Source organism: Pristiophorus japonicus, unplaced genomic scaffold (assembly GCF_044704955.1).
Source record: "Pristiophorus japonicus isolate sPriJap1 unplaced genomic scaffold, sPriJap1.hap1 HAP1_SCAFFOLD_1306, whole genome shotgun sequence".
Taxonomy (NCBI): Eukaryota; Metazoa; Chordata; class Chondrichthyes; family Pristiophoridae; genus Pristiophorus; species Pristiophorus japonicus.
Window position 1 is genome coordinate 19,429 of NW_027250974.1, and position 25,640 is coordinate 45,068.

Consider the following 25,640-nt stretch of genomic DNA (forward strand, 5'->3'; position numbering starts at 1 on the left):
TACCCTGGTGCTTGCTCGCTCGAGAGAGGGTCCTTCCAGTCGGACTGAAGTTGGGATCCCAGTCTCTCTCCCTCTCCCGGGAACGTCCGTCGGCCAGTGACCTTCGGACGACAGGGTTCCCTTGCCCACTCCTCGATGCCGGGCTTGTCGAATCCATGCAAGAACAACGGGTTGACGGAATTTATATCCACTGCTCCCCCTCCCTCACGTCCCCCCCCAAAACAGCCATTGCAGTATTAAATTACATGTAAAAATTTCACTGCCCCCCCGCCCCCCAGTCTCCCCTCCCCACCTCAGTCCAATAGTCCACAGGACTCAAGTTACGAAGAGTTTATGACAGCGCTAGACTGTTTTGTGACAGTAAAGGTCCTTCAGGGTCTTCAGTTCCTCGATTAGCGTCTTGTTCTGATTCTCCAACACGGCCACTCGGTTCTCCAGGCACTTGACGTACTCTTTTTTCTTCCTGCGACACTCGCGTGCAGCCTCCCTGAAAAATTACAGACAGAATAAGACCATCAGAAATAGGATCAGGAGTCGGCCATTCGGCCCCTCGAGCCTGCTCCGCCATTTAATACGACCGTGGCTGATCCGATCATGGACTCAGCTCCACTTCCCCGCCCGCTCCCCATAACCCTTCACTCCCTTATCGCTCAAAAATCTGTCTATCTCCACCTTAAATATATTCAATGTCCCAGCCTCCACAGCTCTCTGGGGCAGAGAATTCCACAGATTTACAACCCTCTGAGAGAAGAAATTCCTCCTCATCTCAGTTTTAAATGGGCGGCCCCTTATTCTAAGACCATGCCCCCTAGTTCTAGTCTCCCCCATCAGTGGGAACATCCTCTCTGCATCCACCTTGTCGAGCCCCCTCATAATCTGATACGTTTCCATAAGATCACCTCTCATTCGTCTGAACTCCAATGAGTAGAGGCCCAACCTCCTCAACCTTTCCTCATAAGTCAACCCCCTCATCTCCGGAATCAACCGAGTGAACCTTCTCTGAACTGCCCCCAAAGCAAGTATATCCTTTCGTAAATACGGAGAGCAAAACTGCACGCAGTACTCCAGGTGTGGCCTCACCAATACCCTGTATAACTGGAGCAAGACTTCCCTGCTTTTATACTCCATCCCCTTTGCAATAAAGACCAAGATACCATTGGCCTTCCTGATCACTTGCTGTACCTGCATACTAACCTTTTGTGTTTCATGCACAAGTAACCCCCAGGTCCCGCTGTACTGCGGCACTTTGCAATCTTCCTCCGTTTAAATAATAACTTGCTCTTTGATTTTTTTTTCTGCCAAAGTGCATGACCTCACACATTATAATCCATCTGCCAAATTTTTGCCCACTCACTGAGCCTGTCTGTGTCCTTTTGCAAATTTTGTGTCCTCCTCACACATTGCTTTTCCTCCCATCTTTGTATCGTCAGCAAACTTGTAAAAGACAACAGAGGTTTAACGGTGACGGACACACTTCTGTCAGGGCTGGGTCCCAGTACAGGAAAGCCTGCCGGAGAGCCCACACTTCCCGTACCACAGCTCACTGAAGGTGAGGGAGGTTAGGCGAGAGGGTCTTCAGCCTCACTGGTGCAAAGCCATCACCGGGCAGGTCTATTACATCAATTCCTGTTGAAAGCGGGGGGTCCCCGGGGAGTGTGTCAGTATTTACAGGGTTTCCCAGGAGTATGTCAGTTTTTACAGGGGGTTCCCCAGGAGTGTGTCAGTATTTACAGGGGGTCCCCGGGAGTGTGTCAGTATTTACAGGGGGTCCCCGGGGAGTGTGTCAGTATTTACAGGGGGTCCCCAGGAGTGTGTCAGTATTTACAGGGGGTCCCCGAGAGTGTGTCAGTATTTACAGTGTGTCCCCGGGAGTGTGTCAGTATTTACAGGGAGTCCCCGGGAGTGTGTCAGTATTTACAGGGGGTCCCCGGGAGTGTGTCAGTATTTACAGGGGGTCCCCGGGAGTGCGTCAGTATTTACAGGGTTTCCCAGGAGTATGTCAGTTTTTACAGAGGGTTCCCGGGGAATGTGTCAGTATTTACAGGGGGTCCCCAGGAGTGTGTCAGTATTTACAGGGTGTCCCCGGGAGTGTGTCGGTATTTACAGGGGGTCCTCGGGAGTGTGTCAGTATTTATAGGGTGTCCCCGGGAGTGTGTCAGTATTTACAGGGGGTCTCCGGGGAATGTGTCAGTATTTACAGGGTATCCCGGGAGTGTGTCAGTATTTACAGGGGGTCCCCGGGGAGTGTGTCAGTATTTACAGGGGGTCCCCGGGAGTGCGTCAGTATTTACAGGGTTTCCCAGGAGTATGTCAGTTTTTACAGGGGGTTCCCGGGGAGTGTGTCAGTATTTACAGGGGGTCCCCGGGAGTGTGTCGGTATTTACAGGGGGTCCCCGGGGAGTGTGTCAGTATTTACAGGGGGTCCCCGGGAGTGTGTCGGTATTTACAGGGGGTTCCCGGGGAGTGTGTCAGTATTTACAGGGGGTCCCCGGGAGTGTGTCGGTATTTACAGGGGGTCCCCGGGAGTGTGTCGGTATTTACAGGGGGTCCCCGGGAGTGTGTCAGTATTTACAGGGGGTCCTCGGGAGTGTGTCAGTATTTACAGGGGGTCCCCGGGAGTGTGTCAGTATTTACAGGGGGTCCCCGGGAATGTGTCAGTATTTACAGGGGGTCCCCGGGAGTGTGTCGGTATTTACAGGGGGTCCCCGGGGAGTGTGTCAGTATTTACAGGGGGTCCTCGGGAGTGTGTCGGTATTTACAGGGGGTCCTCGGGAGTGTGTCAGTATTTATAGGGTGTCCCCGGGAGTGTGTCAGTATTTACAGGGGGTCCCCGGGAGTGTGTCGGTATTTACAGGGGGTCCCCGGGGAGTGTGTCAGTATTTACAGGGGGTCCCCGGGAGTGTGTCGGTATTTACAGGGGGTCCCCGGGGAATTTGTCAGTATTTACAGGGGGTCCCCAGGAGTGTGTCAGTATTTACAGGGGGGTCCCTGGGTGTGTGTCAGTATTTACAGGGGGTCCCCGGGAGTGTGTCAGTATTTACAGGGGGTCCCCGGGAGTGTGTCAGTATTTACAGGGGGTCTCCGAGAGTGTGTCAGTATTTACAGGGGGTCCCCGGGAGTGTGTCAGTATTTACAGGGGCTCCCCGGGGAGCGTGTCAGTATTTACAGGGGGTCCCCGGGAGTGTGTCAGTATTTACAGGGGGTCCCCGGGAGTGTGTCAGTATTTACAGGGGGGTCCCCGGGATTGTGTCAGTATTTACAGGGCTTCCCCGGGAGTGTGTCAGTATTTACAGGGGGTCCCCGGGAGTGTGTCAGTATTTACAGGGGGTCCCCGGGAGTGTGTCAGTATTTACAGTGGGTCCCAGGGAGTGTGTCAGTATTTACAGGGGCTCCCCGGGGAGCGTGTCAGTATTTACAGGGGCTCCCCGGGGAGCGTGTCAGTATTTACAGGGGGTCCCCGGGAGTGTGTCTGTATTTACAGGGGGTCCCCGGGAGTGTGTCAGTATTTACAGGGGGTCCTCGGGAGTGTGTCAGTATTTACAGGGGGTCCTCGGGAGTGTGTCAGTATTTATAGGGTGTCCCCGGGAGTGTGTCAGTATTTACAGGGGGTCCCCCGGAGTGTGTCGGTATTTACAGGGGGTCCCCGGGGAGTGTGTCAGTATTTACAGGGGGTCCCCGGGAGTGTGTCAGTATTTACAGGGGGTCCCCTGGAGTGTGTCGGTATTTACAGAGGGTCCCCGGGAGTGTGTCGGTATTTACAGGGGGTCCCCGGGGAATTTGTCAGTATTTACAGGGGGTCCCCGGGGAGTGTGTCCGTATTTACAGGGGTTCCCCAGGGAGTGTGTTAGTATTTACAGGGGCTCCCCGGGGAGTGTGTCAGTATTTACAGGGCTTCCCCGGGAGTGTGTCAGTATTTACAGGGGGTCCCCGGGAGTGTGTCAGTATTTACAGGGGGTCCCCGGGAGTGTGTCAGTATTTACAGTGGGTCCCAGGGAGTGTGTCAGTATTTACAGGGGCTCCCCGGGGAGTGTGTCAGTATTTACAGTGGGTCCCAGGGAGTGTGTCAGTATTTACAGGGTATCCCCGGGAGTGTGTCAGTATTTACAGGGGGTCCCCGGGGAGTGTGTCAGTATTTACAGGGCTTCCCCGGGAGTGTGTCAGTATTTACAGGGGGTCCCCGGGAGTGTGTCAGTATTTACAGGGGGTCCCCGGGGAGTGTGTCAGTACTTTCAGGGCTCCCCGGGGAGTGTGTCAGTATTTACAGGGGGTCCCCGGGAGTGTGTCAGTATTTACAGGGGGTCCCCGGGAGTGTGTCAGTATTTACAGGGGGTCCCCGGGAGTGTGTCAGTATTTACAGGGGGTCCCCGGGAGTGTGTCAGTATTTACAGGGGGTCCCCGGGAGTGTGTCAGTATTTACAGTATACACCGTGTTGGATACTGTTGGGGGAGATGACTTACCAGGGGAAGGCACCAGCAGCCAGGTTCATGGCACCGTGGGTGGCTCTGCTGCACAGAAGGGCGGGAAAAAGAGTGGGAGAGCGATAGTGATAGGGGACTCTATTGTAAGGGGAATAAATAGCAGTTTCTGCGGCCGCAACCGAGACTCCAGGATGGTATGTTGCCTCCCTGGTGCAAGGGTCAAGGATGTCTCGGAGCGGCTGCAGAGCATTCTGGAGAGGGAGGGTGAACAGCCAGTTGTCGTGGTACATGTAGGTACCAACGATATAGGTAAGAAGCGGGAAGAGGTCCTACAAGCTGAATTTAGGGAGCTAGGAGTTAAATTAAAAAGTAGGACCTCAAAGGCAGTAATCTCTGGATTGCTACCAGTGCCACATGCTAATCAGAGTAGAGGGAGCAGGATAGTTAGAATAAATACGTGGCTTAGGCAGTGGTGCAAGAGGGAGGGATTCAAATTCCTGGGACATTGGAACCAGTTCTGGGGATAGTGGGACCTGTACAAAAGGGACAGTCTGCACTTGGGCAGGACTGGAACTGATGTACTAGGGGTAACATTTGCTAATGCAGTTCGGGAGTGTTTAAACTAATATGGCAGGGGGATGGGAACCTGTGCAGCGAGACAGGGCGAAGTAATATGGAGTCAGAAACAGATGGGAGAAAGGTAAAAAGCAATAGTGGAAGTCCGAGTAAACAAAGGCAAGAAACAAAAAGGGCCACACTACATCATAATTCTAAAAGGACAAAAGGGTGTTAAAAAAAACAAGCCTGAAGGCTTTGTGTCTTAATGCAAGGAGTATCCATAATAAGGTGGATGAATTAACTGTGCAAATAGATGTTAACAAATATGATGTGATTGGGATTACGGAGACGTGGCTCCAGGATGATCAGGGCTGGGAACTCAACATCCAGGGGTATTCAACATTCAGGAAGGATAGAATAAAAGGAAAAGGAGGTGGGGTAGCATTGCTGGTTAAAGAGGAGATTAATGCAATAGTTAGGAAGGACATTAGCTTGGATGATGTGGAATTTATATTGGTAGAGCTGCAGAACACCAAAGGGCAAAAAACGTTAATGGGAGTTGTGTACAGACCTCCAAACAGTAGTAGTGATGTTGGGGAGGGCATCAAAAAAGAAATTAGGGGTGCATGCAATAAAGGTGCAGCAGTTATAATGGGTGACTTTAATATGCACATAGATTGGGCTAGCCAAACTGGAAGCAATACGGTGGAGGAGGATTTCCTGCAGTGCAAAAGGGATGGTTTTCTAGACCAATATGTCGAGGAACCAACTAGGGGGGAGGCCATCTTAGACTGGGTGTTGTGTAATGAGAGAGGATTAATTAGCAATCTTGTTGTGCCCCTTGGGGAAGAGTGACCATAATATGATGGAATTCTACATTAGGATGGAGAATGAAAGAGTTAATTCAGAGACCATGGTCCAGAACTTAAAGAAGGGTAACTTTGAAGGTATGAGGCGTGAATTGGCTAGGATAGATTGGCGAATGATACTTAAGGGGTTGACTGTGGATGGGCAATGGCAGACATTTAGAGACTGCATGGATGAACTACAACAATTGTACATTCCTGTCTGGCGTAAAAATAAAAAAGGGAAGGTGGCTCAATCGTGTTTATCAAGGGAAATCAGGGATAGTATTAAAGCCAAGGAAGTGGCATACAAATTGGCCAGAAATAGCAGCGAACCCGGGGACTGGGAGAAATTTAGAACTCAGCAGAGGAGGACAAAGGGTTTGATTAGGGCAGAGAAAATAGAGGAAGCTTGCAGGGAACATTAAGACGGACTGCAAAAGCTTCTATAGATGACTCATCAGGGGAGGGCAGCAGCAGCCAAGTTCATGGCACCGTGGCTGGCTCTGCTGCACAGGAGGGCAGGAAAAAGAGTGGGAGAGCGATAGTGATAGGGGATTTGATTGTCAGGGGAATAGATAGGCGTTTCTGCGGCCGCAACCGAGACTCCAGGATGGTATGTTGCCTCCCTGGTGCAAGGGTCAAGGATGTCTCGGAGCGGGTGCAGGACATTCTGAAAAGGGCGGGAGAACAGCCAGTTGTCGTGGTGCACATTGGTACCAACGACATAGGTAAAAAAAGGGATGAGGTCCTACGAGATGAATTTAAGGAGCTAGGAGCTAAATTAAAAAGTAGGACCTCGAAAGTAGTAATCTTGGGATTGCTACCAGTGCCACGTGCTAGTCAGAGTAGGAATCGCAGGATAGCGCAGATGAATACGTGGCTTGAGCAGTGGTGCAGCAGGGAGGGATTCAAATTCCTGGGGCATTGGAACCGGTTCTGGGGGAGGTGGGACCAGTACAAACCGGACGGTCTGCACCTGGCCAGGACCGGAACCAATGTCCTAGGGCGGAGTGTTTGCTGTTGGGGAGGAGTTAAACTAATATGGCAGGGGGATGGGAACCAATGCAGGGAGACAGAGGGAAACAAAATGGAGACAGAAGCAAAAGACAGAAAGGAGATGAGTAAAAGTGGAGGGCAGAGAAACCCAAGGCAAAAAACAAAAAGGGCCACTGTACAGCAAAATTCTAAAGGGTCAAAGTGTAATAAAAAGACAAGCTGGTGCCTCAATGCGAGGAGTATTCGGAACCCAGGAGAGGGCTCTGAGCTAGTTAGAGTGGGTGACAGCTCAGATGAACAGGACCCCAAGGAAGAATGCAAAAGGCAGGAGGCAACAGAGCAGAGTAGCACTGGGGTAACTGTAAACCACAAGGTGATAGGAAGGGACAATATGTATGAAGATAAAGGGGCTGCAGGAGGGGTCAAAACTAAAAATCATGGTTTAAAAACTAGGATTAAAACACTCTACCTAAACGCACGCAGCATTCGAAATAAAGTCAATGAGTTGACGGCACAAATCATTACAAATGGGTATGATTTGGTGGCCATTACAGAAACGTGGTTGCAGGGTGGCCAAGACTGGGAATTAAAGATACAGGGGTACCTGACAATTCGGAAAGATAGACAAGAAGGGAAAGGAGGTGGGGTAGCTCTGTTAATAAAGGATGATATCAGGGCAGTTGTGAGAGATGATATTGGCTCTAATGAACAAAATGTTGAATCATTGTGGGTAGAGATTAGAGATAGTAAGGGGAAAAAGTCACTGGTGGGCGTAGTTTATAGGCCCCCAAATAATAACTTCACGGTGGGGCGGGCAATAATCAAGGGAATAATGGAGGCATGTGAAAAAGGAACGGCAGTAATCATGGGGGATTTTAACCTACATATCGATTGGTCAAATCAAATCGCACGGGGTAGCCTGGAGGAGGAATTCAGAGAATGCATACGGGATTGTTTCTTAGAACAGTATGTTACAGAACCTACAAGGGAGCAAGCTATCTTAGATCTGGTCCTGTGTCATGAGACAGGAATAATAAACGATCTCCCAGTAAAAGATCCTCTCGGAATGAGTGATCACAGTATGGTTGAATTTGTAATACAGATTGAGGGTGAGGAAGTTGTGTCAGAAACGAGCGTACTATGCTTAAACAAAGGGGACTACAGTGGGATGAGGGCAGAGTTGGCTAAAGTAGACTGGAAACACAGACTAAACGGTGGCACAATTGAGGAACAGTGGAGGACTTTTAAGGAGCTCTTTCATAGTGCACAACAAAAATATATTCCAGTGAAAAAGAAGGGCGGTAAGAGAAGGGATAACCAGCCGTGGATAACCAAGGAAATAAAGGAGAGTATCAAATTAAAAACCAATGCTTATGAGGTGGCCAAGGTTAGTGGGAAACTAGAAGATTAGGAAAATTTTAAACGACAGCAAAGAATGACTAAGAAAGCAATAAAGAAAGGAAAGATAGATTACGAAAGTAAACTTGCGCAAAACATAAAAACGGATAGTAAAAGCTTTAATCGATATATAAAACGGAAGAGAGTGACTAAAGTAAATGTTGGTTCTTTAGAAGATGAGAAGGGGAATTTAATAATGGGAAATGTGGAAATGGCTGAGACCTTAAACAATTATTTTGCTTCGGTCTTCACAGTGGAAGACACAGAAACCATGCCAAAAATTGCTGGTCACAGGAATGTGGGAAGGGAGGACCTTGAGATAATCACTGTCACTAGGGGGGTAGTGCTGGACAGGCTAATGGGACTCAAGGTAGACAAGTCCCCTGGTCCTGATGAAATCCATCCCAGGGTATTAAAAGAGATGGCGGAAGTTATAGCAGATGCATTCGTTATAATCTACCAAAATTCTCTGGACTCGGGGAGGGACCAGCGGATTGGAAAGCAGCTAATGTAACGCCTCTGTTTAAAAAAGGGGGCAGACAAAAGGCAGGTAACTATAGGCCGGTTAGTTTAACATCTGTAGTGGGGAAAATGCTTGAAGCTATCATTAAGGAAGAAATATCAGGACATCTAGATAGGAATAGTGCAATCAAGCAGACGCAACATGGATTCATGAAGGGGAAATCATGTTTAACTAATTTACTGGAATTCTTTGAGGATATAACGAGCATGGTGGATAGAGGTGTACCGATGGATGTGGTGTATTTAGATTTCCAAAAGGCATTCGATAAGGTGCCACACAAAAGGTTACTGCAGAAGATAAAGGTACGCGGAGCCAGAGGGAATGTATTAGCATGGATCGAGAATTGGCTGGCGAACAGAAAGCAGAGAGTCGGGATAAATGGGTCCTTTTCGGGTTGGAAATTGGTGGTTAGTGGTGTGCCACAGGGATTGGTGCTGGGACCACAACTGTTTACAATATACATAGATGACCTGGAAGAGGGGACAGAATGTAGTGTAACAAAATTTGCAGATGACACAAAGATTAGTGGGAAAGTGGGTTGTGTAAAGGACACAGAGAGGTTGCAAAGAGATTTAGATAGGTTAAGCAAATGGGCTAAGGTTTGGCAGATGGAATACAATGTCGGAAAATGTGAGGTCATCCACCTTGGGGGGAAAAAACAGTAAAAGGGAATATTATTTGAATGGGGAGAAATTACAACATGCTACGGTGCAGAGGGACCTGGGGGTCCTTGTGCATGAATCCCAAAAAGTTAGTTTGCAGGTGCAGCAGGTAATCAGGAAGGCGAATGGAATGTTGGCCTTCATTGCGAGAGGGATGGAGTACAAAAGCAGGGAGGTCCTGCTGCAACTGTATAGGGTATTGGTGAGGCCGCACCTGGAGTACTGCGTGCAGTTTTGGTCACCTTACTTAAGGAAGGATATACTAGCTTTGGAGGGGGTACAGAGACGATTCACTCGGCTGATTCCGGAGATGAGGGGGTTACCTTATGATGATAGATTGAATAGACTGGGTCTTTACTCGTTGGAGTTCAGAAGGATGAGGGGTGATCTTATAGAAACAATTAAAATAATGAAAGGGATAGACAAGATAGAGGCAGAGAGGTTGTTTCCACTGGTCGGGGAGACTAGAACTAGGGGGCACAGCCTCAAAATATGGGGGAGCCAATTTAAAACCGAGTTGAGAAGGAATTTCTTCTCCCAGAGGGTTGTGAATCTGTGGAATTCTCTGCCCAAGGAAGCAGTTGAGGCTAGCTCATTGAATGTATTCAAGTCACAGATAGATAGATTTTTAACCAATAAGGGAATTAAGGGTTACGGGGAGCGGGCGGGTAAGTGGAGCTGAGTCCACGGCCAGATCAGCCATGATCTTTTTGAATGGCGGAGCAGGCTCGAAGGGCTAGATGGCCTACTCCTGTTCCTAATTCTTATGTTCTTATGTAAAGAGAAAAAGGTTAGTAAAGACAAACGTAGGTCCCCTGCAGTCAGAATCAGGGGAAGTCATAACGGGGAACAAAGAAATGGCGGACCAATTGAACAAGTACTTTGGTTCGGTATTTACTAAGGAGGACACATACAACCTTCCAGATATAAAAGGGGCCAGAGGGTCTAGTAAGGAGGAGGAACTGAGGGAAATCCTTATTAGTCGGGAAATTGTGTTGAGGAAATTGATGGGATTGAAGGCCGATAAATCCCCAGGGCCTGATGGACTGCATCCCAGAGTACTTAAGGAGGTGGCCTTGGAAATAGCGGATGCATTGACAGTCATTTTCCAACATTCCATTGACTCTGGATCAGTTCCTCTGGAGTGGAGGGTAGCCAATGTAACCCCACTTTTTAAAAAAGGAGGGAGAGAGAAAACAGGGAATTATAGACCGGTCAGCCTGACCTCAGTAGTGGGTAAAATGATAGAATCAATTATTAAGGATGTCATAGCAGCGCATTTGGAAAGAGGTGACATGATAGGTCCAAGTCAGCATGGATTTGTGAAAGGGAAATCATGCTTGACAAATCTTCTGGAATTTTTTGAGGATGTTTCCAGTAGAGTGGACAAGGGAGAACCAGTTGATGTGGTATATTTGGACTTTCAGAAGGCTTTCGACACGGTCCCACACACGAGATTAATGTGCAAAGTTAAAGCACATGGGATTTGAGGTAGTGTGCTGACGTGGATTGAGAACTGGTTGGCAGACAGGAAGCAAAGAGTAGGAGTAAATGGGTACTTTTCAGAATGGCAGGCAGTGACTAGTGGGGTACCGCAAGGTTCTGTGCTGGGGCCCCAGCTGTTTACACTGTACATTAATGATTTAGACGAGGGGATTAAATGTAGTATCTCCAAATTTGCGGATGACACTAAGTTGGGTGGCAGTGTGAGCTGCGAGGAGGATGCTATGAGGCTGCAGAGTGACTTGGATAGGTTAGGTGAGTGGGCAAATGCATGGCAGATGAAGTATAATGTGGATAAATGTGAGGTTATCCACTTTGGTGGTAAAAACAGAGAGACAGACTATTATCCGAATGGTGACAGATTAGGAAAAGGGGAGGTGCAACGAGACCTGGGTGTCATGGTACATCAGTCATTGAAGGTTGACATGCAGGTACAGCAGGCGGTTAAGAAAGCAAATGGTATGTTGGCCTTCATAGCGAGGGGATTTGAGTACAGGGGCAGGGAGGTGTTGCTACAGTTGTACAGGGCCTTGGTGAGGCCACACCTGGAGTATTGTGTACAGTTTTGGTCTCCTAACCTGAGGAAGGACATTCTTGCTATTGAGGGAGTGCAGTGAAGGTTCACCAGACTGATTCCCGGGATGGCGGGACTGACCTATCAAGAAAGACTGGATCAACTGGGCTTGTGTTCACTGGAGTTCAGAAGAATGAGAGGGGACCTCATAGAAACATATAAAATTCTGACGGGTTCAGACAGGTTAGATGCAGGAGGAATGTTCCCGATGTGGGGGAAGTCCAGAACCAGGGGTCACACAGTCTAAGGATAAGGGGTAAGCCATTTAGGACCGAGATGAGGAGAAACTTCTTCACTCAGAGAGTGGTGAACCTGTGGAATTCTCTACCACAGAGAGTTGTTGGGGCCAATTCACTAAATATATTCAAAAAGGAGTTAGATGTGGCCCTTACGGCTAAAGGGATCAAGGGGTATGGAGAGAAAGCAGGAAGGGGGTACTGAGGGAATGATCAGCCATGATCATATTGAATGGTGGTGCAGGCTAGAAGGGCTGAATGGCCTGCTCCTGCCTCTCTGTTTCTATGTGTGTGTCAGTATTTACAGGAGGGTCCCTGGGGAGTGCGCCCATTATTACAGGGGGAGGGAACGGACGGACAGATGGACGGGCGTTACTGCCAGCAGTCGGAGGTGGAGTGTGGCTCACCTGTTTTTCATTAGTCTGATCTCCCGCTTTAACGTGGCGTCCTCTGCCTTGGTGGACTGGGGCTGGAGAGTGACCGGTGATGTCATCATGACAGTCTGTGGGAGTGAGTTGGTGGTGGGAGTGGTGCGGATCTGGTACGTCTGCATGTCGCCCGAGGCGGCTGGTGGGCAAAAAGAGACAGGCCCTGTTACAAATCTCGGCCGGGGACGTTAACCAATCCCTCCGCTTGTTGCAACACAACAGGAAAGACTCAACAGATCTTGCTTATCCACAATGCCCTTTCACCGACTCAGGGCGTACAAAAGCGCTTCACACTCACAGCCAATGAGCGACTTTATTTTTTGGGAGTGTAGTCACTGTAGGAAACGCAGAAGCCAATTTGCTCCCACAACGATCAGATAAGCTGTTCAGGGATGAAAAACTGCCACAGCTTGTCAGTACTGCCCCTCCGACAGCGCGGTGCGGGGCTCCCTCAGTACTGCCCCTCCGACAGTGCGGGGCTCCCTCAGTACTGCCCCTCCGACAGCGCGGTGCGGGGCTCCCTCAGTACTGCCCCTCCGACAGCGCGGTGCGGGGCTCCCTCAGTACTGCCCCTCCGACAGCGCGGTGCTCCCTCAGTACTGCCCCTCCGACAGTGCGGGGCTCCCTCAGTACTGCCCCTCCGACAGTACGGCACTCCCTCAGTACTGCCCCTCCGACAGTGCGGGGCTCCCTCAGTACTGCCCCTCCGACAGTGCGGGGCTCCCTCAGTACTGCCCCTCCGACAGTGCGGTGCTCCCTCAGTACTGCCCCTCCGACAGTGCGGGGCTCCCTCAGTACTGCCCCTCCGACAGTGCGGTGCTCCCTCAGTACTGCCCCTCCGACAGTGCGGCACTCCCTCAGTACAGCCCCTCCGACAGTGCGGGGCTCCCTCAGTACTGCCCCTCCGACAGTGCGGGGCTCCCTCAGTACTGCCCCTCCGACAGTGCGGGGCTCCCTCAGTACTGCCCCTCCGACAGTGCGGCACTCCCTCAGTACCACCCCTCCGACAGTGCGGCACTCCCTCAGTACCGCCCCTCCGACAGTGCGGCACTCCCTCAGTACCACCCCTCCGACAGTGCGGCACTCCCTCAGTACTGCCCCTCCGACAGTGCGGGGCTCCCTCAGTACCGCCCCTCCGACAGTGCGGCACTCCCTCAGTACCGCCCCTCCGACAGTGCGGGGCTCCCTCAGTACCGCCCCTCCGACAGTGCGGCCCTCCCTCAGTACTGCCCCTCCGACAGTGCGGCGCTCTCTCAGTACTGCCCCTCCGACAGTGCGGGGCTCCCTCAGTACTGCCCCTCCGACAGTGCGGGGCTCCCTCAGTACTGCCCCTCTGACAGTGCGGGGCTCCCTCAGTACTGCCCCTCCGACAGTGCGGGGCTCCCTCAGTACTGCCCCTCCGACAGTGCGGGGCTCCCTCAGTACTGCCCCTCCGACAGTGCGGCGCTCCCTCAGTACCGCCCCTCAGACAGTGCGGCGCTCCCTCAGTACTGCCCCTCCGACAGTGCGGCGCTCCCTCAGTACTGCCCCTCCGACAGTGCGGCACTCCCTCAGTACTGCCCCTCCGACAGTGCGGCACTCCCTCAGTACTGCCTCTCCGACAGTGCGGTGCTCCCTCAGTACTGCCCCTCCGACAGTGCGGCGCTCCCTCAGTACCGCCCCTCCGACAGTGCGGCACTCCCTCAGTACTGCCCCTCCGACAGTGCGGGGCTCCCGCAGTACTGCCCCTCCGACAGTGCGGCGCTCCCTCAGTACTGCCCCTCCGACAGTGCGGGGCTCCCTCAGTACTGCACTGGGAGCATCAGCCTGGACTATGGGCTCAAGTCTCTGGATCTGGGCTTCTGGCTCGCGAGCCAGTGACGGGGACTGGGACTGAGACATGAGAAGTGGAACGGCAGTTTCTATCTTAAATAATGGATAACATACATGTCCTGCGGTGCTCAGCATTACGAGTTACCATCTCGACTGCAGTCATAATATCAAGCGTCGCACACTCTCTCACGCACACTCGCTCTCGCGCTCTCGCGCACGCCATGTTCCTTACTCACTCTGCACGACCACCTGGTTGCTGGGGACAAGTATCTGTTGTCCGTCTGCCGTCTGTGCGTATTGTAGGATAGTGGTCCCATGTTGTGCGCCACCAGCGTTGGTCATGGTCAGTGTCTGGAGACCCTGGACATTGTCCGAGGCGGCCAGCTGTATCGTCCCACCAGGTGCGATGGTGACTGCGTGAGGGGTACGGGCAAACAGCGGGTTAGGCGTTTCATACAATGGCAGAAATTTACAGCACGGTATCGGAGGCCATTTCGATCCCCATCGTGTCCGCCTCGCTCCGGCCGACCAAGAGCTATCCCGGCCTAATCCCACTTTCCCGCTCTGGGTCCGTAGCCCTGCAGGTTACGGGACTTCCAGCGCACGTCCAAATGTGGTGAGGGTTTCTGCCTCTACCCCCCTTTCAGGCCGTGAGTTCCTCCCCAGACCCCCACCACCCTCTGGGTGAAGACATTTCCCCTCAAACCCCCTCTAAACCTCCCCCCAATTACTTTCAATCTGTGCCCCCTGGTTGTTGACCCCTCTGCCCAGGGAAACAGGTCCGTCCTATCCACTCTATCCAGGCCCCTCATCATTTTATACACCTCCATCAGGTCTCCCCTCAGCCTCCTCTGTTCCACAGAAAACAGACCCAGCCGATCCAATCTTTCCTCATCGCTAAAATTCTCCAGTCCAGGCAACATCCTGGTAAATCTCCTCTGCACCCTCTCCAATGCAACATCCTGGTAAATCTCCTCTGTACCCTCTCCAGTGCAACATCCTGGTAAATCTCCTCTGTACCCTCTCCAGTGCAACATCCTGGTAAATCTCCTCTGTACCCTCTCCAGTGCAACATCCTGGTAAATCTCCTCTGTACCCTCTCCAGTGCAACATCCTGGTAAATCTCCTCTGTACCCTCTCCAGTGCAACATCCTGGTAAATCTCCTCTGTACCCTCTCCAGTGCAACATCCTGGTAAAACTCCTCTGTACCCTCTCCAGTGCAACATCCTGGTAAATCTCCTCTGCACCCTCTCCAGTGCAACATCCTGGTAAACCTCCTCTGTACCCTCTCCAGTGCAATCACATCCTTCCTGTGATGTGGTGACCAGAACTGCACGCAGTACTCCAGCTGTGGCCTAACCAGTGTTTTATACAGTTCAAGCATAACCCTCCCTGCTCTTGTATTCCATGCCTCGGCCAATAAAGGCAGGTATTCCGTATGTCTGCTTAACCACCTTATCCACCTGGCCTGCTACCTTCAGGGATCTGTGGACCTGCACTCCCAGGTCCCTCTGTTCCTCTACACCTCTCAGTGTCTGACCATTTAATGTGTGTTCCCTCGCCTTGTTAGCCCCTCCCCAAATATATCACCTCACACTTCTCCGAATTAAACTGCATTTGCCACTGCTCTGCCCACCTGACCAGTTCATCGATATCTTCCTGCAGTCCACAGCTTTCTTCATTAACAACCACACGGCCTGTTGTAGTGTCATCTGCAAAATTTGGCCTACCCAGTGTCTTACGCAGTTCAAGCATAACATAAGAACACAAGAAATAGGAGCAGGAATCGGCCATTTGGCCCCTCGCGCCTGCTCCGCCATTTAATACGACCATGGCTGATCCGATCATGGACTCAGCTCCACTTCCCCGCCCGCTCCCCATAACCCTTCACTCCCTTATCACTCAAAAATCTGTCTATCTCCACCTTAAATATATTCAATGACCCAGCCTCCACAGCTCTCTGGGGCAGAGAATTCCACAGATTTACAACCCTCTGAGAGAAGAAATTCCTCCTCATCTCAGTTTTAAATGGGCGGCCCCTTATTCTAAGACCATGCCCCCTAGTTCTAGTCTCCCCCATCAGTGGGAACATCCTCTCTGCATCCACCTTGTCGAGCCCCCTCATAATCTGATACGTTTCGATAAGACCTCCTCTCATTCTTCTGAACTCCAATGAGTAGAGGCCCAACCTCCTTCACCTTTCCTCATAAGTCAACCCCCTCATCTCCGGAATCAACCGAGTGAACCTTCTCTGAACTGCCTCCAAAGCAAGTATATCCTTTCGTAAATACGGAGAGCAAAACTGCACGCAGTACTCCAGGTGTGGCCTCACCAATACCCTGTATAACTGGAGCAAGACTTCCCTGCTTTTATACTCCATCCCCTTTGCAATAAAGGCCAAGATACCATTGGCCTTCCTGATCCTGTATTCCACGCCTGGGATCATAAAGGCAAGCATTCCGTATGCCTTCTTCACGACATTGTTGGCGCGACTACATTCGATGAAGGATATCGCAGGGGGAAGGGAGTTTGGCTCCGTGCATCCAGAGTAAAGCGTGCACAGGCACGCAGCCCGCCTCCTGCAAGTTGCCAACACTGTGTGCCGCTGGGGGCTGGACTGCAGCCAGCGAGGGATGTGACAGCAGTCATCATCATAGGGGATGGGAGTATAAAAGCAGGGAAGTCTTGCTCCAGTTATACAGGGTATTGGTGAGGCCACACCTGGAGTACTGCGTGCAGTTTTGCTCTCCGTATTTACGAAAGGATATACTTGCTTTGGAGGCAGTTCAGAGAAGGTTCACTCGGTTGATTTCGGGGATGAGGGAGTTGACTTATGAGGAAAAGTTGAGTAGGTTGGGCCTCTACTCATTGGAGTTCAGAAGAACTCATCGAGGATGACTTGCTCCCACGCCAAAAAGGGATGCGTTGACAGGCGTTTCAATATTCCAGATCCCGAACTACATCCTGAAGGGTGGAAGATGCCTGTGGGTGGGTTTTTTTTTAACGTGGGGTGGCCGTTGTACACCAGCCACCACACGGGGCTTGACAGAGCCAGGTCTTGGTCCAGCGGCAAGGGTGAACCAGGACGACTGGAGACCAGTCTGCTGCACGGACCCAGTGCGCCCACAGTGTGGGCTGGTCCGTGCTGCCCCCTGGGTCCTCGCCTCTCCTGGGCCCCGATCTCTCGCCGCTCCGGCTGTATCTGCCCACGCTCCAATCGCCGACCTGGACCTCGATGACGTCACTCTTCACCTCCGTCGCGCTCCTGCACCAGCTCGCGTTGCTCCCCGCCATGATGTCCCTCAAACAGCCGAACTTCAAACCAACACCACCACCCCCCCGGCCAGGGAGTGAACGGGAGACCCTTCAATCGCCCCTCTGTGCTGATTTAGCCAGTCGGAAACCACACTACACCGTGACTCCCCAGGTTATGCCGCAGCGGGTTGGAGTGCGTTTAGAAGAAAATAAGGGACAATTTACTTCCAGGAGCCACAGGACAATTTAGCAACACTCAATAAATCATCTAAAATTTACAGCACAGCAGGACCCATTCAGCCCATCATGCCCGTGGTAGTTCTTGGGTGTATCAATCCCAAACTAATCCCACTGCCCCGCTCTCTCCCCATAGTCCTGTATCAATCCCCAAACTAATCCCACTGCCCCGCTCTCTCCCCATAGTCCTGTATCAATCCCCAAACTAATCCCACTGCCCCGCTCTCTCCCCATAGTCCTGTATCAATCCACAAACTAATCCCACTGCCCCACTCTCTCCCCATAGTCCTGTATCAATCTCCAAACTAATCCCACTGCCCCGCTCACTCCCCATAGTCCTGCATCAATCCCCAAACTAGTCCCACTGCCCCGCTCTCTCCCCATAGCCCTGTATCAATCCCCAAACTAATCCCACTGCCCCGCTCTCTCCCCATAGTCCTGTATCAATCCCCAAACTAATCTCACTGCCCCGCTCACTCCCCATAGCCCTGTATCAATCCCCAAACTAATCCCACTGCCCCTCTCTCTCCCCATAGTCCTGTATCAATCCCAAACTAATCCCACTGCCCCGCTCACTCCCCATAGTCCTGTATCAATCCCCAAACTAATCCCACTGTCCCGCTCTCTCCCCATTGTCCTGTATCAATCCCCAAACTAATCCCACTGCCCCGCTCTCTCCCCATAGCCCTGTATCAATCCCCAAACTAATCCCACTGCCCCGCTCTCTCCCCATAGTCCTGTATCAATCCCCAAACTAATCCCACTGCCCCGCTCTCTCCTCATAGCCCTGTATCAATCCTCAAACTAATCCCACTGCCCCGCTCTCTCCCCATAGCCCTGTATCAATCCCCAAACTAATCCCACTGCCCCGTTCTCTCCCCATAGCCCTGTATCAATCCTCAAACTAATCCCACTGCCCCGCTCTCTCCCCATAGTCCTGTATCAATCCCCAAACTAATCCCACTGCCCCGCTCTCTCCCCATAGCCCTGTATCAATCCCCAAACTAATCCCACTGCCCCGCTCTCTCCCCATAGTCCTGTATCAATCCCCAAATTAATCCCAATGCCCCGCTCTCTCCCCATAGCCCTGTATCAATCCTCAAACTAATCCCACTGCCCCGCTCTCTCCCCATAGTCCTGTATCAATCCCCAAACTAATCCCACTGCCCCGCTCTCTCGCCATAGTCCTGTATCAATCCCCAAACTAATCCCACTGCCCCGCTCTCTCCCCATAGTCCTGTATCAATCCCAAACTAATCACACTGCCCCGCTCTCTCCCCATAGTCCTGTATCAATCCCCAAACTAATCCCACTGCCCCGCTCTCTCCCCATAGTCCTGTATCAATCCCCAAATTAATCCCAATGCCCCGCTCTCTCCCCATAGCCCTGTATCAATCCTCAAACTAATCCCACTGCCCCGCTCTCTCCCCATAGTCCTGTATCAATCCCCAAACTAATCCCACTGCCCCGCTCTCTCGCCATAGTCCTGTATCAATCCCCAAACTAATCCCACTGCCCCGCTCTCTCCCCATAGTCCTGTATCAATCCCAAACTAATCCCACTGCCCCGCTCTCTCCCCATAGTCCTGTATCAATCCCCAAATTAATCCCAATGCCCCGCTCTCTCCCCATAGCCCTGTATCAATCCTCAAACTAATCCCACTGCCCCGCTCTCTCCCCATAGTCCTGTATCAATCCCCAAACTAATCCCACTGCCCCGCTCTCTCCCCATAGTCCTGTATCAATCCCCAAACTAATCCCACTGCCCCGCTCTCTCCCCATAGCCCTGTATCAATCCTCAAACTAATCCCACTGCCCCGCTCTCTCCCCACGGCCGACAGCCCGCTACTCTTAAACTCGCTCTCTTGCGCGGATCTGTAACAAAAACTGTGCAATTTCTTACGGACCGGTTCCACCCTTCCCCTTGCTCCGACAGGCGGTTAAATACCAAGTTTGCTGTGACATGACTGTGGCATGCTGGTGAGCAAGCCGGACTTCTGGTACTTACTGTACTGTCCGGTGCTGGTTTGGTAGATGGGTGTCGGCATGGTCATGGTGGTGAGAGCTGTGCTCCCAACATCCTCATCCCCTTTCGCCTCCGTCTTTGGGGCCACAGAGTCTCCGGACGAGAGCTCGTTCAGGATTTTCCTTCCGAACCAAAACACAGAAAGAGACGGTGTCAGAGATAACATTCCGCAAAGCACGAAACAGAAAGACTCGCATTTCAGTACCGCCCCTCCGACAGTGCGGTGCTCCCTCAGTACTGCCCCTCCGACAGTGCGGGGCTCCCTCAGTACTGCCCCTCCAACAGTGCGGGGCTCCCTCAGTACTGCCCCTCCAACAGTGCGGGGCTCCCTCAGTACTGCCCCTCCGACAGTGCGGGGCTCCCTCAGTACTGCCCCTCCGACAGTGCGGCGCTCCCTCAGTACTGCCCCTCCGACAGTGTGGCGCTCCCTCAGTACTGCCCCTCCGACAGTGCGGGGCTCCCTCAGTACTGCCCCTCCGACAGTGCGGCGCTCCCTCAGTACTGCCCCTCCGACAGTGCGGCACTCCCTCAGTACTGCCCCTCCGACAGTGTGGCGCTCCCTCAGTACTGCCCCTCCGACAGTGCGGCGCTCCCTCAGTACTGCCACTCCGACAGCGCACCCTCAGTACTGCCCCTCCGACAGTGCGGGGCTCCCTCAGTACTGCCCCTCCGACAGTGCGGGGCTCCCTCAGTACTGCCCGTCCGACAGTACGGGGCTCCCTCAGTACTGCCACTCCGACAGTGCGGGGCTCCCTCAGTACTGCCCCTCCGACAGTGCGGCGCTCCCTCAGTACTGCCCCTTCGACAGTGCGGGGCTCCCTCAGTACTGCCCCTCCGACAGTGCGGTACTCCCTCAGTACTGCCCCTCCGACAGTACGGGGCTCCCTCAGTACTGCCCCTCTGACAGCGCAGTACGGCGCTCCCTCAGTACTGCCCCTCCGACAGCGCTCCCTCAGTACCGCCCCTCTGACAGCGCAGTACGGCGCTCCCTCAGTACTGCCCCTCCGACAGCGCTCCCTCAGTACCGCCCCTCCGACAGTGCGGCACTCCCTCAGTACTGCCCCTCCGACAGTGCGGCACTCCCTCAGTACTGCCCCTCCGACAGTGCGGCACTCCCTCAGTACTGCCCCTCCGACAGTGCGGGGCTCCCTCAGTACTGCCCCTCCGACAGTGCGGCGCTCCCTCAGTACTGCCCCTCCGACAGTGCGGCGCTCCCTCAGTACTGCCCCTTCGACAGTGCGGGGCTCCCTCAGTACTGCCCCTCCGACAGTGCGGTACTCCCTCAGTACTGCCCCTCCGACAGTACGGGGCTCCCTCAGTACTGCCCCTCTGACAGCGCAGTACGGCGCTCCCTCAGTACTGCCCCTCCGACAGCGCTCCCTCAGTACCGCCCCTCTGACAGCGCAGTACGGCGCTCCCTCAGTACTGCCCCTCCGACAGCGCTCCCTCAGTACCGCCCCTCCGACAGTGCGGCACTCCCTCAGTACTGCCCCTCCGACAGTGCGGCACTCCCTCAGTACTACCCCTCCGACAGTGCGGCACTCCCTCAGTACTGCCCCTCCGACAGTGCGGGGCTCCCTCAGTACTGCCCCTCCGACAGTGCGGCGCTCCCTCAGTACCGCCCCTCCGACAGTGCGGCACTCCCTCATTACTGCCCCTCCGACAGTGCGGCACTCCCTCAGTACTGCCCCTCCGACAGTGCGGCACTCCCTCAGTACTGCCCCTCCGACAGTGCGGCACTCCCTCAGTACTGCCCCTCCGACAGTGCGGCGCTCCCTCAGTACCGCCCCTCCGACAGTGCGGCACTCCCTCAGTACTGCCCTCCGACAGTGCGGCGCTCCCTCAGTACCGCCCCTCCGACAGTGCGGCACTCCCTCAGTACTGCCCTCCGACAGTGCGGCGCTCCCTCAGTACTGCCCCTCCGACAGTGCGGCACTCCCTCAGTACTGCCCTCCGACAGTGCGGCGCTCCCTCAGTACTGCCCCTCCGACAGTGCGGCACTCCCTCAGTACTGCCCTCCGACAGTGCGGCGCTCCCTCAGTACCGCCCCTCCGACAGTGCGGCACTCTCTCAGTACCGCCCCTCTGACAGCGCAGTGCGGCGCTCCCTCAGTACTGCCCCTCCGACAGTGCGGCACTTCCTCAGTACTGCCCCTCCGACAGTGCGGCACTCCCTCAGTACTGCCCCTCCGACAGTGCGGCACTCCCTCAGTACTGCCCCTCCGACAGTGCGGCACTCCCTCAGTACTGCCCCTCCGACAGTGCGGCACTCCCTCAGTACTGCCCCTCTGACAGTGCGGCGCTCCCTCAGTACTGCCCCTCCGACAGCGCAGTACGGCGCTCCCTCAGTACTGCCCCTCCGACAGCGCAGTACGGCACTCCCTCAGTACTGCCCCTCCGACAGCGCAGTACGGCACTCCCTCAGTACTGCCCCTCCGACAGTGCGGCACTCCCTCAGTACCGCCCCTCCGACAGTGCGGCACTCCCTCAGTACTGCCCTCCGACAGTGCGGCGCTCCCTCAGTACCGCCCCTCCGACAGTGCAGCGCTCTCTCAGTACCGCCCCTCTGACAGCGCAGTACGGCGCTCCCTCAGTACTGTCCCTCCGACAGTGCGGCACTCCCTCAGTACTGCCCCTCCGACAGTGCGGCACTCCCTCAGTACTGCCCCTCCCACAGTACGGCGCTCCCTCAGTACTGCCCCTCCGACAGCGCAGTACGGCGCTCCCTCAGCGCTGCACTCGAGTGTCAGCCTAGATTGATGCGCTCAAGCCCCTGGAGTGGGACTCGAACACACAACCTTCTGACTGAGTGGCGAGTGTGCTGCCCACTGAGCGACTTTAGCGAGCGGCGGTGGACAGGTCGTGACCGACAATGAACTGGAGCTGTCGCGGCAATGCTGGGTGACAGGGAGTAAAGCGTAGCCCGAGGTTGGGACGTATTAACAGTTCAACGCTGGACGGGGGAGGTGCTATCATGGCACATTATAAATCACTGGTGTAACCGCACTTGGAATACCGAGAACACTTCAGGTGTCCATCCCGTTAGAAAAAGGAGCGCGCGGGAGAGTGTCTCACTCCTAGTTAGAGAAAGGGGGAGCGCTCCTTAGAAACATAGAAAATAGGTGCAGGAGTAGGCCATTCGGCCCTTCGAGCCTGCACCGCCATTCAATAAGATCATGGCTGATCATTCCCTCAGTACCCCATTCCTGCTTTCTCTCCATACCCCGTGATCCCTTTAGCCGTAAGGGCCACATCTAACTCCCTTTTGACTATATCCAACGAACTGGCCCCAACAACTTTCTGTGGTAGAGAATTCCACAGGTTCACCACTCTCTGGGTGAAGAAGTTTCTCCTCATCTCGGTCCTAAATGGCTTACCCCTTATCCTTAGACTGTGTGACCCCCTGGTTCTGGACTTCCCCAACATCGGGAACATTCTTCCTGCATCTAACCTGTCCAATCTCGTCAGGATTTTAAACGTTTCTATGAGATCCCCTCTCATTCTTCTAAATTCCAGTGAATATAAGCCCAGTCGATCCAGTCTTTCTTCATATGTCAGTCCTGCCATCCCGGGAATCAGTCTGGTGAACCTTCGCTGCACTCCCTCAATAGCAAGAATGTCCTTCCTCAGATTAGGAGACCAAAACTGAACACAATACTCCAGGTGTGGCCTTCTTGCATCTAAAGCTCTGCTGCCCAGATCCTAACTCGCACCGACTCCCGTTCTTCCATCATCCCTGTGCTCGCTGACCTACATTGGCTTCTGGTCCAGCAATATCTCGATTTTAAAATTTTCATCCTGATTTTCAAATCACTCCATGGCCTCTCCCCTCCCTATCTCCAGGAGTGTGTGTCTCACTCTCAGTTAACATAAGAACATAAGAAATAGGAGCAGGAGTCGGCCATACGGCCCCTCGAGCCTGCTCCGCCATTTAATACGATCATGGCTGATCCCATCATGGACTCAGCTCCACTTCCCCGCCCGCTCCCCATAACCCTTCACTCCCTTATCGCTCAAAAATCTGTCTATCTCCACCTTAAATATATTCAATGTCCCAGCCTCCACAGCTCTCTGGGGCAGAGAATTCCACAGATTTACAACCCTCTGAGAGAAGAAATTCCTCCTCATCTCAGTTTTAAATGGGCGGCCCCTTATTCTAAGACCATGCCCCCTAGTTCTAGTCTCCCCCATCAGTGGAAACATCCTCTCTGCATCCACCTTGTCGAGCCCCCTCATAATCTGATACGTTTCCATAAGATCACCTCTCATTCTTCTGAATTCCAATGAGTAGAGGCCCCAACCTACTCAATCTTTCCTCATAAGTCAACCCCCTCATCCCCGGAATCAACCGAGTGAACCTTCTCTGAACTGCCTCCAAAGCAAATATATCCTTTCGTAAATACGGAGAGCAAAACTGCACTCAGTACTCCAGGTGTGGCCTCACCAATACCCCAGTTAGAGAGCGGGAATGCTCCTGGAAACATAGAAACATAGAAAATAGGTGCAGGAGTAGGCCATTCGGCCCCTCGAATCGCACCGCCATTCAATAAGATCATGGCTGATCCTCTATCCCAACACCATATTCCCACCGTCTCCCCATACCCCTTGATGCCTTTTGTGTCTAGAAATCTATCTATCTCCCTCTTAAATATATTCAGTGACTTGGCCTCCACAGCCTTCTGTGGTAGAGAATTCCACAGGTTCACCACCCTCTGAGTGAAAACATTTCTCCTCATCTCAATCCTAAATTTCCTCCCCCGTATCTTGAGACTGTGACCCCTTGTTCTAGACTTCCCAGCCCCGGGGAAACACCCTCCCCACATCCAGTCTGTCCAACCCCGTCAGAATTTGATACCTTTCAATGAGATCCCCTCTCATTCTTCTAAACTCCAGTGAATACAGGCCCAGTCGACCCAATCTCTCCTCATACGGCAGTCCTGCCCTCCCAGGAATCAGTCTGGTGAACCTTCGCTGCACTCCCTCTGCGGCAAGTATATCCTTCCTTGGGTAAGGAGACCGACACTGCACACAATCCTCCAGGTGTGGTCTCACCAGGGCCCTGTATAACTGCAGTAAGACATCCTCACTCCTGTACTCAAACCCTCTCGCAATGAAGGCCAACATACCATTGGCCTCCCTCATTGCTTGCTGCACCGGCAGGTTTGCTTTCAATGACTGGTGTACAAGGACACCCAGGTCCCTCTGTACATCCACACTTCCCAAGCCGTCACCGTTTCAATAATACTTTGTCCTTATGTTTGTCGTATCAAAGTGGATAACCTCACATTTATTCACGTTATACTGCATCTGCCACGTGTTTACCCACTCACTCAACCGATCGAAATCGCCTTGCAGCTTCCTTGCATCCTCCTCACAACTCACAATCCCACCCTCCGCTGATAAAGATATTCACTGGGAACATCGCTCTTGGAAGCTGGAAGATTGCGAGTGGACTGTTGCACACGGCTGGCCCGTGAAAGGCGACCAGGCTGTCCCTAAACCCTCGCTCGCACTGAACACAAACGAAACAGGATCAGGAGTGGGCCATTCGGCCCCTCGAGCCTGCTCCGCCATTTAATACGACCATGGCTGATCCGATCATGGACTCAGCTCCACTTCCCCGCCCGCTCCCCATAACCCTTCACTCCCTTATCGCTCAAAAATCTGTCTATCTCCACCTTAAATATATTCAATGTCCCAGCCTCCACAGCTCTCTGGGGCAGAGAATTCCACAGATTTACAACCCTCTGAGAGAAGAAATTCCTCCTCATCTCAGTTTTAAATGGGCGGCCCCTTATTCTAAGACCATGCCCCCTAGTTCTAGTCTCCCCCATCAGTGGGAACATCCTCTCTGCATCCACCTTGTCGAGCCCCCTCATAATCTGATACGTTTCCATAAGATCACCTCTCATTCTTCTGAACTCCAATGAGTAGAGGCCCAACCTACTCAACCTTTCCTCATAAGTCAACCCCCTCACCTCCGGAATCAACCGAGTGAACCTTCTCTGAACTGCCTCCAAAGCAAGTATATCCTTTCGTAAATACGGAGAGCAAAACTGCACGCAGTACTCCAGGTCATCATCATAGGCAGTCCCTCGAAATGAGGTTCCACATCAAAAAAGGGATGAGTTCACAGGTGTTTCGATGAAGGACCTAATATTCCAGA

At 53.0% G+C, this 25,640-nt stretch overlaps 1 protein-coding gene across 2 annotated transcripts in view; it reads right to left on the bottom strand.

Annotated features, from left to right (window-relative positions):
* Positions 1–278: 278 nt before the first annotated feature.
* Positions 279–25,640, bottom strand: part of LOC139242382 (cyclic AMP-responsive element-binding protein 1-like) — a 52,183-nt gene continuing 26,821 nt past the window's right edge. For both annotated transcript variants that reach the window (XM_070870328.1, XM_070870327.1), the window contains exons 3-6: positions 19,458–19,597; positions 14,194–14,370; positions 12,125–12,284; positions 279–487 (exon numbers count right to left, since the gene is read on the bottom strand). In XM_070870328.1, coding sequence (XP_070726429.1) covers positions 343–487; positions 12,125–12,284; positions 14,194–14,370; positions 19,458–19,597 — 622 coding nt within the window. In that variant the 3' untranslated portion in view covers positions 279–342. The remainder of the gene's footprint in view (positions 488–12,124; positions 12,285–14,193; positions 14,371–19,457; positions 19,598–25,640) is intronic.